The sequence below is a fragment of the Eschrichtius robustus genome, chromosome 20 (genome assembly GCF_028021215.1).
Source record: "Eschrichtius robustus isolate mEscRob2 chromosome 20, mEscRob2.pri, whole genome shotgun sequence".
NCBI lineage: Eukaryota > Metazoa > Chordata > Mammalia > Artiodactyla > Eschrichtiidae > Eschrichtius > Eschrichtius robustus.
Window position 1 is genome coordinate 42520292 of NC_090843.1, and position 20254 is coordinate 42540545.

The 20254-nt window shown below is 38.7% G+C and overlaps 1 protein-coding gene across 2 annotated transcripts in view; it reads left to right on the forward strand.

Annotated features, from left to right (window-relative positions):
- Nucleotides 1-10428, forward strand: part of VMP1 (vacuole membrane protein 1) — a 128515-nt gene extending 118087 nt beyond the window's left edge. For both annotated transcript variants that reach the window (XM_068531589.1, XM_068531590.1), the window contains exons 11-12: nucleotides 6725-6827; nucleotides 7961-10428. In XM_068531589.1, coding sequence (XP_068387690.1) covers nucleotides 6725-6827; nucleotides 7961-8104 — 247 coding nt within the window. In that variant the 3' untranslated portion in view covers nucleotides 8105-10428. The remainder of the gene's footprint in view (nucleotides 1-6724; nucleotides 6828-7960) is intronic.
- Nucleotides 10429-20254: the final 9826 nt, after the last annotated feature.

The window sequence follows — 20254 nt, forward strand, 5'->3', positions numbered from 1 at the left end:
ATTATTTATAAGACTGTTATCAAGAAAGGGGCTTGCTAGTCTGTCTTATTACTGAACGTCTACCTACCGTACTATCATCGCCTCTTTTGTTCAGAAGACAGATCAGCATGTAATGGAGGTGGGATAGGGAGGGGCTTTTATTTCATCCCTGAAAATATATCCTACCAGTACCTTAATTGTAAAATTTAATCTCTTTAGCAGAAGAACCTGTAGCTTCAGTCTAGAAGAGTCTGTTTACGGCTCTACTTACTTCTCAGTTCCCAGGCCAAATCTCAATTGATAGAATTCTCTGGAGTCGGAGGATAAATATGACTTATTGATTTACATACAATGATCCTCACCCAATCAAGAAAATTCTAAAGACCCTGATATTCATTTAAAACATATAAATATAAGTTTAACTGTGGGCACGGGATTTCAGTCTCTTGAGATTTGGCTATTCAGGTTCTTAAAGGCCCTCTTTATAGTGGCCTATAGGAGCCACTATAAAGGATGGAAGGATGAGCAAAAAAGAGACACTTAATCTGGATCTTTGTAGAAATAGCTTTCTTTTCTCTAATATGTTACCTAACAGTTTTGCCTTGAGTTGGTCTGCTAACTAAGCCTTAAGATATTTTTGACCTTTTGGGAACAAGGTATAGTATCTGTACCCCTTGCGGTTTAGTTTCCTGGTCTAAACCAGTGGTTTTCACCATTGCAGTGGGGCTAAAATAGAACTTCTATTTATATTTATTTTCATCTTTGTTATTTTCTTTTTTGTGTATTTTTTGTAATGTACATAACATTATTATGGTAGTATATGTACATATAATTTATATGGCTATACATACATGGAGGATAGAGCTTACCATCAGTCTGATTGGCACTCCCTCAATCCACATGTGAGAAGATCACAAATCATGGATTATAAAAATAGGCTAGGGTTAGAGTAAGAGTTCCATGGTACAAAAGGGGCTTACAGTGGGCATGCTGCAATTTATTGTTTTTTCTGTCCCATTAATCAGAAATATTTGCTAATGATAGCATGAAAGCCGTCATAATTAGCAAGACATTTAAAGTAACAACTTAAAAATTTTTAAGATTTCATCCATATTTTATCCATTTTAATTTGTATTTGTACATTTTACTATTTGCATAAGTAACAGACATATATCAAAAATGTTTGCACACCATTGGTCTAGGCTCCTCTGCCCTTAAAAGCTGCTTTTGGTGCTATCAAAAAGTAGTCTACTTCAAAATATCTCTATCATGCTTTCTGAATTATAGCAGCAGTAGACTTGAGTAAACCTTTCCTTTCCCTTTCTTTTAATACTACCCCTGACCTGAATCTTCTTCTAAAAACATTTTCTCACATTCATAAGCTTTCCGTGGTTTAACTAACCACACCCTGAGAGTGTTATTTCCATGTTCTGATTAATCATTAGAGGAATGTTAAATAAATCAGCCTCAAAGTACTGCACAAATAGTGAAACGAAGGTTAAAAAAAATTTTTTTTTTTGCCCATACTTTTTTTTCCTAAGAAAGATAAAGGCTTACTGCCCTATAGCCTTACTAGGAATCCATGTCAGACAGTATGTTTTCTGGAATGCCAATGATATGACTTACACAATCACATTAATGCTAAGATCTTCAAAAAAAGTGGTTAAGAAAGCAGAGCCTGTATTAAAAATTTACTTTATTAATACCTGTTTAATTCCCATAGGCATTTCAACTGCTTAACCTTTATATAGGCCCTGTGTAAGTAGGGCTAAACAAGACAAATCAATTTTTTAAAAGTTTATGTTACTTCTGTGTTATTAAGCACTGTGCCCCAGTTTTATGATGGCACATAATAATAAAAATCACTCATCTGGGTGGAAAAATCCAAACAGAATCATGAACAGGAAAATTTCAGGTCTTTTAATAGCAAGTCCTAGATTGATGACTATGTCCGTGATGGAGAAGAGATTCAAAGTAAATCAAATGGTGTGTTTTTTATATCTGGTGAACCAATTTGTTTGAGAGTTACACAATTTGAAAGGAGTCCCTTGAAAACAGAATAACAATGACCGATGAATGTTTTGGAATGGGTGTATGCTCATAAAATGAAAATTTAAGCATTGTGAAAAACTGGAGTACTCACATCACCCACTCTATGCAACCTCTGCCAATTGTGATGCTTCCTTTGGTAGATTTTCTGGCTTTTTGTGGGAACACAATGCAGACCTTTATTTATAATGAGTCAATATGGGGAGAGTTGAAAATACAGATTTCTTATCAGATAAGTGATTTCCACAAACAGAGTCACAGATGCATTAAAAACCATAGAAAAATAATAGATTTTGTTTGCATGATGGTCAGGGCCCTTGACAGAATTTTGCAAAGAAGTTTGTCTTGTTTTTGTCTTAACACATACTTAGGTATATAAGCATGGCAAAATATTGTTCCCATGAAACCACTTTTGAGCTCTGGGTGGGTTTATTAGACTTCTGTGGAATTTTTTCTTTACTTTTTTTCTCCTCTTTTGTTTGCATTTTCTGAGGTGTTTTGTTTGTTTCTTTCTTTATTGAAGTCAGTAACAAAAGTTCAAAAATTGCCATTAGAATAACTTGTTGGAAATTTGTTTCTTCATGAGTTATATTATCTGAAAAATGTTTGTGTGTGCCAAGAAAATAAATATCAAGATATTACTATCCACAAAAATGTTTTTACCCACTATGCTGAAGGTCTACAGCAAGGAAAAGTAGATGAGATCAATTTTATTCTTGCTTTTGTTTTCCTTTCTTTTTTCTTTTCTTCTTTAAGGCTTTCTCACCTAGAAAAAAATGGCTGTTTACGGCTTAGTTTAAGTATATTTAAATCCAACCACTGACTGGAAAATAGTAACTCTAATACTTTGAACTTAATCAGCACCTAATGGCAGATGGAGAACTTCACCCACCCACCATGGGTTGAGATGAGGGTCCTTAGCCAGGTGCACAAGGTACTCTGAATTTAATGGCTTTCAGAAAATGGCATTTAAGTTATTTCCTGAGCCAACTATAAAAAGACACTGAACTGTGATGCAAGTTATTCGTTCCTCATGTGTGTACCTTAAATTAATCCTAAATGTCAGAATGGACTCTTACTTCTGTGTGCTGCTTGAAAATAACTTGAGGGATGAAGTCGTGAGGTGGCGTTATTGTTTTCCTTAAATGTATGTTAAGAGTGAAAGCTGTAATTTCAACTTTTATCTAAAGAACTTAAAGAACTTTCGTGTTAATTAAGAAAACTTTAGTATAAGAGTGCTTTGTATAAGCTGAGGCATGTGTGGCCTTAAGCCATTGTTTGTAGACATGGAGAAATGAAAATAAAACTAAAATTTTGATGAATATATTTAAAAAATTAACAGGACCTGACAAATAATTCATTATGTAACACTTAATACCTAGATTTCAAATATGTTAATTTTTTAGATTTTTTCAGATCATGTGGCATTTGTTCATAATAGTTTTGGTTAATATATTGCTGTAAAAACTTTTAACTTCTCTATTTTCACCTGTTCCTAGTCTCTTATGAAAAACTGAATCTCCCATCCCACCACCAGAAACTCTCTAAAGCGTGTAACAAACACCATAGCCCCTTGAAAAATTAATCTCTGCATTAGCCCAAGATAATTCTTTGAAAGTTATACATCATGTAAATGTGTAATGACATATATTCTCTATCAGCTAAAAAAGTAGGTCTTAATGGACTTAACAATGGCAAATCATTTATGGTTCCAGTTATTTAGAAGGGAATCTAGAATGATTGTTGCCAGTCCCTTCCTCATTCCCCTCAACAACAGCAAAGTAGAACCTTTCTACCATTGGGTCTTGGTTCTTAATTTTCTCTTTAAATAATGGCTTGACCCTGGGGCCCAAGAATGATTTGAGGAAAACTGTAAGCCATATTTTTGCTTAACTTTAGTCTGAAGTTAGAGGTCTGAAGAAAGAACAAGACACATAATGGAACCCAACTCTTGGAGGACATCAAAAAGGGAATTTTCAAGTCATTTCTTGTACAACCTAGCTGTTCAAATAAGCATACAATCATTTCAGCCTCTCTAAATAATTTTTTTTAACTTTCAAAAAAAAAAATGGCTTGACTATAGCCATCCTTGGGAGTTTAAAATAATGACATAAGGTATTGTTATATAAGGGTGAAAGAATCAATTTCTGGGAATTCCCTGGCAGTCCAGTGGTTAGGACTCGGCACTTTCACTGCCGTGGACCTGGGTTCAATCCCTAGTCGGGGAACTAAGATCCTGCAAGCTGTGCCTGCGGCCAAAAGAATTTCTGAAGGAAAGTTCTTATAAATCTGTAATCTTCAGAGCCAATCTTTTTGTGCATTTATTTTACTGGATTTTTTTTTTTTATATTCATGTGGTTTATTTCAAGTGTAAGTGGATGAGCTATTTGCATTCCTTTATGCATTATATAAAGAACCACCCAAGGGAAATCTGTTTTAAAGAGAAAGTTTGTACTATTGTTGCTCCTTTGTAGAAGAATCATTACTAATAAACAGCAACTGAGCTCCGAGACAGCTCTTCTAGTTTATCGTACTAATGTAAGGCCACGTAAAAGTCTATAAGAGGGGGCGGGGGCTTCCCTGGTGGCGCAGTGGTTGAGAATCTGCCTGCCAATGCAGGGGACACGGGTTCGAGCCCTGGTCTGGGAAGATCCCACATGCCGTGGAGCAACTAGACCCGTGTGCCACAACTACTGAGCCTGCGCGTCTGGAGCCTGTGCTCCGCAACAAGAGAGGCTGCGATAATGAGAGGCCCGCGCACCGCGATGAAGAGGGGCCCCCGCTTGCCACAACTAGAGAAAGCCCTCGCACAGAAACGAAGACCCAACACAGCCATAAATAAATAAATAAATAAATAATTTTTTTAAAAAAGTCTATGAGAGGACTTAACCCACAGTCTCCCTCCCTTCTGTGTGTGTGTGTGTGTGTTTTTTTTTAATATTTACTTATTTATGCGGGATCTTTAGTTGCGGCACGCAGGACCTTTTTTTAGTTGAGGCATGCGGGATCTAGTTCCCCGACCAGGTATCGAACCCAGGCGCCCTGAATTGGGAGTGCAGAGTATTAATCACTGGACCACGAGGGAAGTCCCACTTCTCCATCTTTGATGTCTGTCACACGGGTCTTCTGGAATCATCAATGCACTCATTGCCTCTACTACATATGTCTATCCAGGCCTTTTTACATATCCTTCAGTATTCATTAAAGGACTTTTTAAACAACTTCACCCCACACTGATCTCTCTTTTTTCCCTTCAGTTTCTTTGGAATATATCTTCTGTACCAAAAAGTTGAGAAACTTATTATTGATTTATAAATTCTTTTGTTTGCAAATCAGGTCGTGTGTGTGTGTGTGTGTGTGTGTGTGTGTGTTTTGAATCCCTGTAGTGATTTTAAGTTCTTGGACACAGACTATTTCTTGCAGTTTTTTTCTTTCCCCATAGTACCAATTACAGTGTTGGATATAAAATAAGGACTCCATTAAGGGCGTGGTGGTTGATAATTAAAAGGATCAAAGAAAAGTGTCAGCCAGGAGTTATGTATTTGTTCACCTCTTGTAAATATAGTAGCAAGAAATTTCTCTTCCTCTACTCCTGCTTTTTGTTACAGAAAGCAGCAACTGAATTGTTCTAGGAAAAGGGCAGTGAAGCTAATTTAATATTTACTTAAAAAAGGAGAATATAAGGCACTGTTGCAAATACATAAAATACCTTTTGCTGGCACCAGGAAAAAGACTGGGCTCATTTAGCTTTTAGCCCTATTATTATCAGATGAGAAAATAAAGGGTATAGAAAATAGAGATGTTTGGTTTTCGACGTTGCCCCAAGTTACCATTTTTTAAAAATGCCTGCAAGCGTTTCTAAAACGGGAGCCTGGTACCTACAGTTGCCAGACCGGTTTAACAGCACTACCTCCACATATTCTAGGTGAGAGGGAGCTCCGAGTACATAAACTTATCAGAGATCACTGTCCCAATCATCTCAGAACAAGTTGTTTAGTAATGTACTGTAGTTTCTGTGCAAACCATCTACCATAAACCACGAAGTGATTTCAAGGTTCATAGTTCCTTCTTTGTTCCTTTGTTAATCACTGACTTCTGACTAGTGGGAGGTGCCTCCCAAATTTGCTAATGCATTCTTTTTGGATAAGGATGACGCACAGATTGTCCTAATAAGGACTTGGATTGAGAAAGGACCGCCCCCTCTGAGAAGATGGGACAAGTCAGAGAGAGGGCGGGCAGTTTCTTTTTCAACTAGGGATGACACAAGCATAAGTCATTTCCTTATTAATCGGTTCAAACCAGTTCTTACAGGAACTGGTGGTGATAAATGTGAGACTTCTCAGAAGTCATTCATTTTATTCTTTGTACCACACCAGTGTACAACATCAGCTGAGAGCTGGCCTCACTCTGAGAACTAACTCTTCTACTAGAAGGGACTCTCAGCTCCTATTTTCTTCTTAAACATTTGGAGGGAGAGCTTTTTCTCATTTATGGGGTTGTGAAAGGATGAATTCTGATCCTTTGAAAAGAGTTCACAGGATTTCGCCAGCTCTGCTGATTGTTGTTGGTTTTTTTCCTCCTTCTATCTAATCCCTGCTTTTTGAGTTGAGGCGGTAAGTGGATTTTTCTTTAACATTTTTCCTGCTTTTCTTCCCAAATGTATCTTTTTCCTTGGGTTATTGTACCCTGCTTCCAGTGCTGTCCCTGGCATAGGTCCATCTCTGCAGAAGCCATTCCAGGAATACCTGGAGGCCCAGCGTCAGAAGCTTCACCACAAAAGCGAAACAGGCGCGCCGCAGGTGAGACTTTCCTCTATCTTCTTCTCTTCCCCCCCCCCGCCCCCCCCCCCCACAGTTTCAGGGCGAAGTTACATTCACAGCACTCACTGGCATTTTTAGGCAAATAGAGTGAGGTTTGTCAGTCTTAGCAGAAGTTTGAGGCTCGGTTTACTCTCTACTGGCAAATGTGCCTTTGTCTAGATCAGAAAATGTATTGATAACTTCTATTTTGTACATCTTTTCCCAAAAACAAGCCTTGGGCTAATGGAAAATAATAGATCTGTTATGTAGAATGAGTTATTACCTTGATCTTAAATGATTTATTTATAAGTAGCAAGTATACTTTCCAAGTGGATTAAAAAGTTAAAATTTATAGCATAACAAAGTATTGGACTTACTGAGTTCATTTGAATATCTTCCTTCATTTTTGCTCTATTTTTCTTTTCACAGATGGGAAAATAATTTTTTTTTTAATATAAACCAAAGCTGTTAACATAACTGAACTTAAAAACTTAATTAAATTAAGCCTGCCTTTTCTATAAACAGTTCTGCAGCAAAGGAAATGACTAGAAGAGGATGAGTAAGCAATAACCTGAAATGGGAAACTTGAAGGAAGCATAGTGTTTTTCTTGTTTGGTTGGGGTTTTTTTGTTTTTTGTTTTTTGATGGCCTTACACTCTTTACATGGCCCTTTGCTGCCCTCAGTTGACCACAAACATGACTCCAGAAATAGATAACATTTATATTTTAAAAGCTGCTCCTAATCCTGGAGCAAGAATATATACACATGTAACTATCTTGACACTACTCTCTGCAAGTATCTCCATGGTGACTTCATATAGTAAGATTTAATCAAAGACTTTATGTAGTGAAAGATAAGAGATGGCTTCACACTCAACCCATTCTAAACTATATGAATCAACATTGACTTTATATCTAACAAAGTGAAATCTTAATAGCTGGGTATAAGAAGGCCTGAATGTAGTTTTCACAGTAGCTGAAGACACAAGACTCTTCATTTTTAATTGTTTAGGCTTCATAAGTTGTAAGCTCCAAGTTCTCATTATTTTCGTTAAAACATGGTAGGTGGTCCCCTTTTTACTACTGAACTAATGAAGCATTTCTCGTGGATTGTTCTGCCTTTCTTCCTGCAGGGAGAAAACTGGTTGTCCTGGATGTTTGAGAAGTTGGTTGTTGTAATGGTGTGTTACTTCATCCTGTCCATCATTAACTCCATGGCACAAAGTTATGCCAAACGAATCCAGCAGCGGTTGAACTCAGAGGAGAAAACTAAATAAGCAGAAAAGTTTTAACTGCAAAAATTTAAATGGACGGGTTCTGCCTTAAATTGGGAGGACTCCAAACCAGGAAGGAAAATTCCCTTTTCCAACCTGTATCAATTTTAATTTTTTTTTTTTTCCCCCTGAAAGCAGTTTAGTCCATATCATGCACTGACATACTCTTCCTTTGTTAAGGTAAGGTATCCACCGTCAATTCAATCCAAATTGTATTTTATTAGGGTGGAATGTGATATTAAGCAGCAAACTTAACAAAGACTGGCCTTCTATTTGTTACTTTCAAAGGCCCACATGGTACAATTAAAGAATTCCGGACACCAAAAAAAAAATGGTTCCTAAGTATGTCAAATATGTCAAGCTTTTTAGGCTTGTCACAAATGACTTCTTTGTTTTTCTAAGTCATCAAAAGTGTATATAAATTATACTAGATTGGATAACAGTCTTGCATGTCTATCATGGTAAAATTTAATATGCCATCCTGCCCAACCCTTCCTCTCTCACCTTTGAAAAAAGGCCATTTTATGATGCATTGCACACCCTCTTGGGAACTGATCTTTCAATTTTGAGACAGTATAAGGAAAATCTTGTTGGTGTCTCGCAAATGAGCTGACACCATTTTTTATTCTGTATATTTAGAATGAAGTCATGAAAAAACTTTATAAAGACATCTTTGATCATTCCAAAATTGTGTCCGTTTTCTTGAGCGTTTTGATATTTTTACTTCCTTTTAGCTTCTACCAACTAAATGCAACCTTGCCATATCCACCTACAACCGCAGTTTCTTAAGCCTTCATTTATTTGCATGAAAGGGCCACCACCAAAGCATTTTTTGTTGGGCTGGAATTGGGCAGCTGGCTACACACTGCTGAAATGGCACCTTAGGGACTGGTATATCAAGGGGACTTCTTGGCTTGTGAAAACAGGAGGGATGACAGTATACAAATCAAAGGACACTGAGAGAAAAATGACTCATTTTTAAAAAAAACAGGCTTTCTTATATCTGTTAATTTTTAGCCCAGCACGTACTCTGATTTTAACAGACAGAAATTTACTTTTATATGTATCCTAATTTTCTTGCCTTTCTTCAGTAAGTGTTTTGTTCTTATGTGATTTTTCCTTTGGGATGTTTCTGGTTGAACTTGGTCATTTTGTTTTGCTTGGGAAAAAAATAAACAGTTTCACTTTTTTCCTTTAGGAAAATTGGTACTGACATTATGTTGAGTGTAGAATTGGGTTTAAATCTCAACAGGCCAGAAATGCCTGGTTTGTTTTATCAAATCCTGCCTGAATGTCTGCTTGTTTTGCCTACCGTCGTGACATCTCCATGGCTGTACCACCTTGTCGGGTAGCTTATCAGACTGATGTTGACTGTTGAATCTCATGGCAACAGCAGTCGATGGGCTGTCTGACATTTTGGTATCTTTCATCTGACCATCCATATCAAATGTTCCCATTCAAACATTACCGAGCATCATGGTTTACGATTAAAAAAACTGGTCCTTATGTCTACTGGCACTTTGAATCTTTTATGCCATGATATTGTAGCAGTATCAGGAGGATTCTGTGGAAAATTGGGATAGTCTCTGTGATCAAAGCTAAATAAATAAAGGACAAGCAACGTGCCTTGTGGGTTTTGGAAAGGTTACTTCTTAACAATCTTTTTCCCCCCACCCAGAAACTTTCTAGCAGTATGACAGTTACTTACATGAAAAGCAGTACCCAAATGCTTTATTTTAAATAGATTCACATTAACCAGTATAATTTTTTAGATTCTTTAGCGTTAGTATAAGTCTCTAAATCAGCTTCCAGTTGTGTTTCATCTCCTTCACCTGCATTTTATTTGATGTTTGTCTGAAGAAAGGAAAGAGGAAAGCAAATATGATTTGTACTGTTTGAACTAAATCTTTGAGATTTGTTGGTAAATTTATTTCAGGGTAAAGTATAAGAAAAACAAAGACTTGTTTCTTAGGCTGAAGGTCTAAGTGATTTATAATACATTTGACTTGTGATGACGGCTTGTTCACTCTTTCAAATGAATTTGCTTTGAAAACAAATGAAGAGCAGCTCTCCTCCTTCCCTCCACTAAGTGTTCAGGTGTGACATGTTCAGGTGATTCTGCTGGATTCCAGCTGGAGCAGTGTGCTACCCTTCTGTTCCTGCGGTTGGTTTCTTCCTTTCTTTTATCCACCAAAGTGGACGCAAACAACATGATCCCAAAGACATGCCTAGTTAATTCCAGCTGACTGGAGACCAGAAAATTTGTAAATGGTTGGTTTGATGTTACTGCAAATAAAACAAAGGGCCTGGGAATTCTTTTGATTCCATCTCTACTTTGTTTAAGTCTCATTTTGTGCCTTAAATATCTGCAACATTTTATCATGTCTCAACTCAGTGACTGACACGCAACACAATACAGTGCAACACATCAGGGTTTATACCCTAAAGTATTGAGGAGCACCTCCCTCAAGCAATGCCATGCGGGAACTTGCAGTGTTTTCTGTATTCTCTGTATAACCATAATCCAGAGTGTGGGATTTAGAAGGAAGGGAGACTTTTAATTTCATTTGGACAATGGCCACTATTTCCATTCTCTAAAAATCCAGAGGACGACAAGGCTGGAAGTGACATTGCTGAATTACACTAGTTAATTCAGTGTATATAGTAGCGAGTACTCCTTACAAACAAACTCAGTCTGTGTTCCCAGAGTGCTCAGTGCTGTCTGTAGCTTTAGTAGGACAGCTTGAGGCTTGTTACTCAAAGTGATTCCTTAAGTACAAATTACGCATTAATCTAAAAAAAAAATAACTGATTGCCCTCTTGTAAACTGCGGTGAACTGTGTTTTGACTGACCCGTGTGTCAAGAGCTCATGGGGTCCCCTTTTCAGCATCAAAAAACCTTTCCATATATTTTGAAACCCGCCGTTTGCCTCCATGTGCATTAGTCTGTTAATGATGGTTTAGATTTCTGCCTCTAACATAATGTGACCTTGAGAAAGTTTTTAACTGAGCCTAGATTTCATCTATAAAAATAAGAGATATATAGCCCGGTTGTCCTAAGGATTAGATCAGATAAAATGTAAAGAAGCTGTAAATGTTAGTATGTCACCAATTTTTTTAATTCATCAAAGACAGCATTTGCTACACATGTAAGAATTTTACAACATTGCATTTACTCACTTCAAAAACAAAAGTAGGATTTTAAATGCTGTCTGCAGGGACTTCCCTGGTGGTCTAGTGGGTAAAGACTGTGCTCCCAATGCACGGGCCGGGGGTTTGATCCCTGGTCGGGGAACTAGATCCCACGTGCCGCAACTAAGAGCCCGCATACCATACCACAAGGAAGATCCCGTGTGCCGCAACTAAGACCCAGTGCAGCCAAAAGAATAAATAAGTATTTAAAAATAAGTAAATAAATAAATGCTGTCTGCATATATGCCCTCATTTGGGAGTAGATACGCTCTGTCTAAAGAAGTTATTAACTAAATCCAAGATAACAAATTAATAAAAAGAAAAGCAGAAATTAATGAACTAATGATTAGTAAGACCAAAACCTTCTTAAATCTAAAAATAGCTCTCCAGGCCTCTCGGCTTCTGCGATGGCCCACACTCTGTGGAGTGGGTTTCTCCCATGGCCGCTCTCGCCTTCTGAGATGGACTGTGTCCTGTCTATGGAATGTGCATCTCTCTAAATAAATCCACTTCTTACCTATCAAAAAATAAAATAAAAATAGGCTCCCAGCTAGCCTAGTTAAGGTACAAAGCACAGATACACAAAATTTACTATGAATAACTGAAAATACTTGTCTAATCTTACCAGCTTTAAATGTTGCCATTTTCTAATTTATTTTTATTATAAAGACAGTTAATACTAAAAAAACTAGAAGCCAGATGAGGAAAAAGGGAATGATCAGCTTTTAATACCTTGTTGGAAAAGCTCCATCTGGAATATCCAGTGAGATTTGCTGGGTGTAAAGAGGTTTTAAACAGTAAAAGAAAAATTTGATTTGGTGGCACGCCAGGTCTTACTCAGTAGACCTGAAAGTCTCATTCCTGTTACAAAAACACACAAGATTGGTTTATTTTATTGATAAATAATTAGGTATTAATGTGCTCACAAAAAGTTAAGACAACCTAAGCAGGAGTTTAATAGCCATTTTTGAAAGCCAAGTAACATTCCGTCTCTAACTCACATGATCAAAACTTCTCTGGTGTTCACAAAACATAGTAAATGAAATGCTACACAAAACTGCTGCATGTGAAGTGTTTTGTTCCTTTATTCTCAAAGACAGCAAGAAAAGAAAGCACATAATGTACTTTAAAATTCTAGAAGCAGTTGAGTCATTTGTATCAGGTAGTCAGGGGCTTGGGTTCCTGTCCCTCCCTTCCCAGCAAGGCCAGGAGTTCGCCTAAGGTAATGCAATTTGCCTTGAGGGTGAGGACTTGAATTGCAGCATATAACCTACATGTATTTGCATATTTAACCAGTACTCATAAGAGGGATTTTAACAAAAACCTGTTCTGGATAGCTGCTTACTCATTGCCTTTAGAACTGTGTGGCGCTGGGACAGGCCAGTGCCAACTGTTTGCTCATTTTCTTTGACCTACTAGCCTTCCACAGTTTGCTGTGTGGGTGTTGATACTATTAAAATAAAAGGAAAAAAAAAGTTGTCTTAGATGGCCCCCACTATCTACCCAAACACCCTGGATTTATTTGAGATCTGGGATTCTAGTTCTGTAGTTGGGATACTGGCCCAAACTGTGGCCCAGAGAGAGTGAGTCAGTTCTAAGTGGCTGGCTGACTCTCTGGGAAGAGAAATGAAATGCAGCTTAGAGGGTTTGTCAGCCAAATCCACAAATGTGTGGCTTTTTGAAACATTGGACATCTGTTCCTCTTAATTTAAAGAAAACCTTTTTAAAAAGCACAGAGTTGCTTGGCTCCTTGTTTCTTTGTGTCAGCAGCAGTTGCTGCTGTCATTTAGTAAGCCTAGAATCAATCGTAGTTAGAAAATTTGGGATCTTTAGGGCACGCTTCAGAGAAAGTGGAACTGAATTGCTTTGGGAAGGGAAGAGATGATTTTACAGCATAGAGTCTGTTTGGAAATCCCCTTCTGGGGTAATCAGCCCAGGTGTTCAACCCGTTTGTTAACCATTTCCAAATGACTCAAAGGACATAAAGGGAAGGCTTGGATACACTCCAGCACTATTTCGACAATGTAGTATCTGTTTGTGTTGGAAACCATATTCCTGAATTCTTGAGGGGAAGGCTCTGGCTTATTCTGGGCATTTTTGGCCGAGAGGGACCCCTGGGCCACCTGTCTAAGCTAACAGTCATGGCCTTTTGAGAGTTTCCAGGGAGGAGTATCGACAGCTTGCTTTGATGGCCTTCCACCCAAAGCCCTTTGGGGAAAAGCCTTGTTTATTCAAGGAGGCCTCTGACGGCCACTTTTCTCTCCCCCCAACCTAATCCCAAACGTCATTTCCCTTTGTTGCCATCTATCCCCCTGTAGGGAACAGCATGAGCAGCTTTTTCCTTCAGGCCACTTTTGACTGACTCAGCCCAGCAGCATTGCTTAATTGTGTCCCAGTCTGTTTCTGATGGAGGAAAAAATTGTTTTTGTGGAGCGAATTTGAAAAGAGGGATGGGTTCTGCCTTTCCCCAAAGGTGGGGAATGACTGTGCAGATTATTCTTGTCTTTCTCTGGCTCCTCACCAGGTTGTGTTGGAAAACAAAGAGCAGCTCAGGTTCACTTCTCTTGGCAGTAAGTGCTGAAGCCCAACGCTCCGTGTCACCAGAGAACCTTGCTGTTCTCAACCTCTTTTCACCTTAAAAAGATGAAAGCCAAAAATAACGAGAGGAGGCCCTTCTCTGCCTTTCATTTTTTTAGTGCACCTCGGAGTGTCTTGAGAATCACTTTCACTTGAGTGACAGCCCTAAACCTCTTACAGCAGCCAGACTTTCTCTGCCTAACCTCACATGGTTTGGCCACACTCTTGACGCTCTTCAGACTGCACTGCTCCATCCTGCCCCTTGCACCAGGCCCTTCCCACTGCCGTGTCCCCTCCACAGTATGTTCTTTGTACACAATCACACAACACCAGCAATCAAGATTAGCTCCCAGGAACCTCCTCTGATGTGCCCTGTACCAGGAAGCACAGTGGATTTACTGTAACTTTGATGATTGCTTGCTTGCTTTGTACCAGGCACTGTTTCCAGTGTTGTTTTATGTGTATTGTATTTAATCTTTAAATCCTTCCAACAGCCCCATGAGAAAATGAAGGCAGAGAAGTTCAGTGATTTGCTGGAGGAAGCAAGGAAGTAGAGCAAGAATTCGAACCTAGGTGTTCTGGCTCTTAGCCACTCAGTTCTGCAGAAAAGTCCAGTGCAAAAGTCCAAGCGTCTGGTTACTTGTTTCATCTTGTGATCACAAGGTAGGTGATGGGAAAGGGGAGACAGCAGAAAATCAAGGCCACAGCCAAAAAAGTTTTGCATTTAAACAGAGGAACAGCTTTTGTGTGTCCCTATATCAGGGGTTGGAAAAGCCAGCTCTGCTCTTAGCCATCCTGTGTGGGCAGGTTCCCAGAGTGATGTTTGCTAGCTATAATTATGATTACAAAGCAGTCCGTACAAAGGTACAGACCTTTTTTCTTTTTTAAAGCACTGTCACATCTTGAGTTTTATTTGATCTTCATAACAACCCTATGAAACAGTTAGGGCCAGTAGTGGTATTAGCCACGTTGGGGGGAAAATTTTTTTCTTATTCACTTTTTAAATCTCTAATAGTTTAAAGTACTATAGGGAAGAGGCAAAGCTGTTGAAAAATGATCTCCCTCTAGGAGCTTACAGTCTTCTTGGGGGTTATGCAAATATGCAGGCAACTACAATGTAGAGTAGTAAGATGAAGGCCGTTAGAAAAAAAACGGGAAGAGGAAGAAAACTGCCGACTAGGAAGGATCAGAAAAGGTTTCATGAGGATGTGGCATTTGAATTGCCAGGTAGGGGTTGGGGTGAGGGAAAGCCCTTGTGAGAGACACCAGGAAAGCGCCAGTGAGGGAGCTGTGAGACAAGGCCAATGAGCCTTCTACCTCTGTTATTCTCTGCCTAGCTTCGTTTTGTTTCCTTTAAAGTACATGTAATTCACAACTAGTCTATTTTCTTGTTTTTGCTCATTCCTCCACTAGAACCTAAGCCACATAAGGGCAGGCACTATTGTGCTCTCCTTTGTATGCTCAGAGCCAAGCACAGGGTGGGGTCACACACAGTATTTGCTGAATGGATATTGCAACAGCCCAGGTGAAGCAGCAGCAGAGATTCAAAGGCAGGCAGGAGGTGCTACCTAAGTAGAGTCCAGGTAATGGTGGAGTGAAAGAGGTGGAGTATACATGAAGGAGGAACCACAGAACCCTGAGAAGACAGCAATAATCATTGATCACCGAGCCAGGAATATAGGAGGAGGACCAAGTTTGAGAGAGAGAGTCACTATTCCATTTTGAAGATATGAAGGGAAGATACCAATAGAATGAATGGTGGGTGGGGCCTAGTATAGGGGTGTATGTCAGTTCTCCTAACTCCTCAAACCCCTCCCTGTCGGAGAATAAACCTGACTTTTTCAGAGAATTCTCTAGAGTAGTATGTCCTCTGTACTTTCCTGTAAGTGATCATCTAAGCCTCACCTTGTTATGTAGCACTGTTCTTGAAGAATGGCTCTGTGACTGGACCTTGGAGCCACAGGAAACTGCTTTAAAATTCCTCTCCACAGTTGTATCCTGCCTGCTTTGCCAATGGCTCCTCCCTCTGAGAAATGGGAGGATGGTAATTCCTGGATAGATTGTCTTTATAAGGAGAAAAGTTTGGCAATGTGATTTCCTGTATATTTCTACCAGAGTCCAAGATTCCAGTAGTGCTAGCCTAGACAGCAGTGGCAGCCGCCTAGAACCCAGATGTCATTAGTATTCCCAAGTAAGTACGAGGGCGTCCTCCCAACTGCCTTTGCCAAGCCAAAGGGCAGAATCACGGCTTTATTACACCTTCTAGAGCATGTGGTAAAGGCGGCTTTCCATTTGGCTGCTTTGGTGCCGGGGTTGTTTACATGTTTCAGTAAGTGAGTTACGCTTATTGAAGTTGGCTGGGTAGGAGTTCAGAAAAAATGACATATGACCACAATCATACCACTCACCAGGAGCACCAGAGTTCAGAAGGAGAGAGATTTACTTGTGTAATAATCCTTTGGTAGAGAAGAGAGGCGCAAACTTGAGTATTCCACTCTCAAGAAGGTACACAGTTTTTGAAGCCTTCGAGAATTGGGGTGTGACTGTTCCTGGCTTTCTGATGGCATCAGACAAAATGAGATGCCTATCTGGTAAAAGCACAGGTGTGCGAGTACTTTGCACAATTTTAGAAGAAAAAAAAAAAGGAAGCTGAAAAATAGTGCTTGTAGAAAAATGTAGAGATCAAAGAAATTTGCGGATGTTCTGCATTTTCTTCTTCAAACATAATCTGTCTGAGCATAAAAGACATCCCTGGTCTCTGCAAGGAGGAAATAAAAGGTTCTTTCATACATAAATGATCTCCTACTTTATACACCTCTTTCTTTTCAGGCTGCTCCCAGACTTTGTGTTTGATATATTTACTAGTCTTCCCTGCAGTAGGCAGTGTTCATTAGAAGACCATGTTGAGACAGTAGGACCCCAAAGTTAGTCTTTAATTTCTCCCTTCCTCCTCTGCCCTTGACTGAACCTGGAGCATCCTATAATTCCTCCACCCTATTTCTGTGATAGTTTACAGAACGATGAGGATGCCTATTACTTCCACCCCTTGTTGCTGCCTTCTGATTCATTTGACTTATTCCTCCATTCTTCAAACTGTCTCCAGGTCTTAACATCCTTTGAAAAATCATTTTTGAGTTATTTTATCTTTATGTTGGGTTTTTATGGCTTTGCTTAAAAAAAAAAAAATGCAAGCCAAAGAAATGCATAATATGAAAAAGAAGGAAATCCCCTAAGATATTACCCCAAAGGAATTACTATGAAATCTAGCCATGTGTCCTTTGAGTCCTGCTCAAAAATGTTCTGAGCTTCCCATTCTTCTTGGTCTTGGGACCCTAGCAGTGGGGGCAGAGCTGGGGCAGGCAGGATCATTGGGGCGTGTCTCTCATCTGTATCTTCAGGTCAGTGATAGCTCCACCTCTGTCCTTACTGAACAAAATCAAACATAACCATGTAGACGAATCTATGTGTTTCTCATAACCACATTTAACACCCATTTCTGTCAGCTTTGGCTACTACAGTACACAGAAAGGAAACGGTGGGAGAGGGGGAATGGCCAAACATTAGAAGGCTTAGAATTCCAGAACAAGGAATTTAGATTTTAGGCAAAGGACTTGCAAACAAAGGCAGTTGTACACTCTCTTTTAATATACTGTTTGAATTTATATTGCCTTAAGTGGCTCTTAATTATATAACATGACTTCAGAAACAAAATATTTTTAATTATATTTCCAGGTCCTTAGTTTCATCTAATAGTTGTGAGATCTGTTGCTAATATGGGACCTTTAATAGGCTTTATTGTGTGTCTGTAGTTTTGCAGCTTTACGTCTCTTCCATAGTTTTTCAGACATTTATATTAATCTGTTCAGTAAACAGAGAGTCTCCACATGAGCCAGGCGTATGCTCTGCAGCAAGGAATATACCAAATGGTGAACTCCTAAAGGGCAGGGGCCAGGTTTACCTCATTCTTTTATTTCCCCATCTCTGCACAGTGTCTTTCCTTGCAGGTGTTCAATGGATGTGTGTGGAATTAAGCTCATACGCTGCCTCTTTCATACTGTTCACATGAGCTGAGCTTAAGCAAGGCCCTTTTTTTTTTTTTTTTTTTGAAAAGGAAAACTTCCATCTTTCTGCCTCATGTCATGTTTCTTACTATCATGTTCCCATGAACTCTCACCTAGTAAGGACAAGCTTTGTTCAACTCCAGTTTCTACAATTCCTGGGATTTTGCTCCTCAAATGTCTAGAATAGCTCTGTCCAATAGAAATATCATGCAAGCCATATATCTAATTTTTAAAATTTTAGTAGCTATACTTTAAAATGTAAAAAAACAGGTATTATACCAATTCGAATAAGTAATTTAACTTATTATGTCCAAAATATCATTTCCACAATTTAAGATATTAATATTTTACATTATTTTATTCGTATTATCTTCAAAATCCAGTGTGTATTTTACACTTACTAAGCACATGTGGCTAATGGCTACCTTATTGGACAGCCAATATTGGACAAAAAGATTGGACAAAAATCTTTGAATTTCTGTGTACTTACCATGTAAATAATTAAATTCATACGACAAGAGAGCCATAAAAGTATCCATTGTATTGGCTCCATCATTGGCAAAGGAGATAAATTCAGGTAACACAGAATTATTTGCTAAGCGACATGTAATTTAGCTTCTTATTTCTTTTCATGCTATTCTTGTAAGCTATTCTTAGATTTTTTATCATTAGGTAAAGTCCACAATTCAAAAACCATCAAGTTTTTTTGTTTTTCTTTTTAAATGCTTGTAAGCTATTAGCAGTTCTTTGGGATCATGATCAGTTCCCCTGACCTTCCTTTTCATCTCTTCCCCTGCTTCACTGGCTCCCTGGAGTCTAAATGATTAGGATTTTCTCTCTTTTCCCTCTTCTCCCTTGAATGCCATATCTTCTGCAACACTGACCCAACACTGCCGTTCTCCAGAAACTTAAAATATTTACATTGTTTATCTTAACATTCCTGCCGGTGGAAATGGGATTCCATTTATTAATAAGGTTGACATTTCATCGTCTGAGACATTTCAGAGTGTAGGAGTAGGAAGTTATTTAGTTAAAAATATAAAGCCAGATTTTTTAGCTCACATTCCTAAAACCCATAGGAAACAATGTGATTGATACAGATGAGCAAATATCTCTTAAATTAAATAACTGATTATTTGCAAAAATGACAAGTTAGTGGGCAAAGCCATATTTGGAAGATAGGTGGAAGAACAAGGAAGGGTTGACTGCCAAACCTTGAGCTCATGCGGAGAGAATAGCGGGATGGGAACATATGGAGCATGTTTTAAAACAAAATTTTGGACAGGAATGCAAGTGTGATAAACACGGTGGTCAGGAGAAGAATCACTGGTATGTACACTGCACAGTCAAGTCTACAGAGCCAGTGAGGAGGCTTCAGACAAATTTAAAGCCTAGACTAGAGGTCCCAGTTCACGGTTCTTTACCTTGTACCACATCTTTACTGTAAAAAAAAAAAAAAAAAAAACTGAACATGGACATGGGCCAGATAATAAGCAGTAATTAGGAAGCTAGAATCGTAGCACCAGGCATGGAAAGAAACTTAAGTACATTGTAAGCTTCTTCATTTAGACTTTGTGTTATTGATCCCCATACACTTAGCATTTGTTCAGTGCCTGGCAGTGAATAGATACTGGTTGAATGAATGAATGGACTGAGAACAGTGAATCATGGGCACACACTGAGTTCTAAGTGGCAGGTTAAAGAAAGGAGAAAGGGATTGTTGGCTGACTGAATAGTAGTGGTGAGGGGTTCCGGGGCGAGTACTCAAAGCTAGAAGCAAGAGGGAATGAATGGGAAGAAACGGGTTCTACCGCTTAAAGAGCTCTTAAGAAAAGCACAAATGGGGGAGAGCGAAAAGGTTTGAAAATAAGAAACAGTTTGAATTTATACTGTACTCACTGCCTATAGGGGTGCATCTTGGCTGTGTGGGATAATGTCTGAGTGACACATAGTACGCCAGTTACCCAGTAATCTAAGAAATTACATGTTCAAAGCTTTTGGCTCTCTATGCCCAGGAGGTTACGATTCTAATGTTGTCCTGGCTGATTGGCCATTATCTCCACACAAATCAAAGTACATTTCCAATGCCACCCCTTATTTCGAAGCTTTGGCATCAACTTCTTTGTGTTAATTTTTAAGTTATCACAACGCTAATAGCAAAAATTTTTATATTATTCCAAATAGACAAGAAAAAAATTTCAATGTAAACATTTAAAACAATTTTGCAAATATTTAGGTATCCACACATACCAAATAACGCAGTTGTGCATTAAACAATAATGTGCATAAGAAAGGGTCAACTCACATAAGTGAATGAACCCAC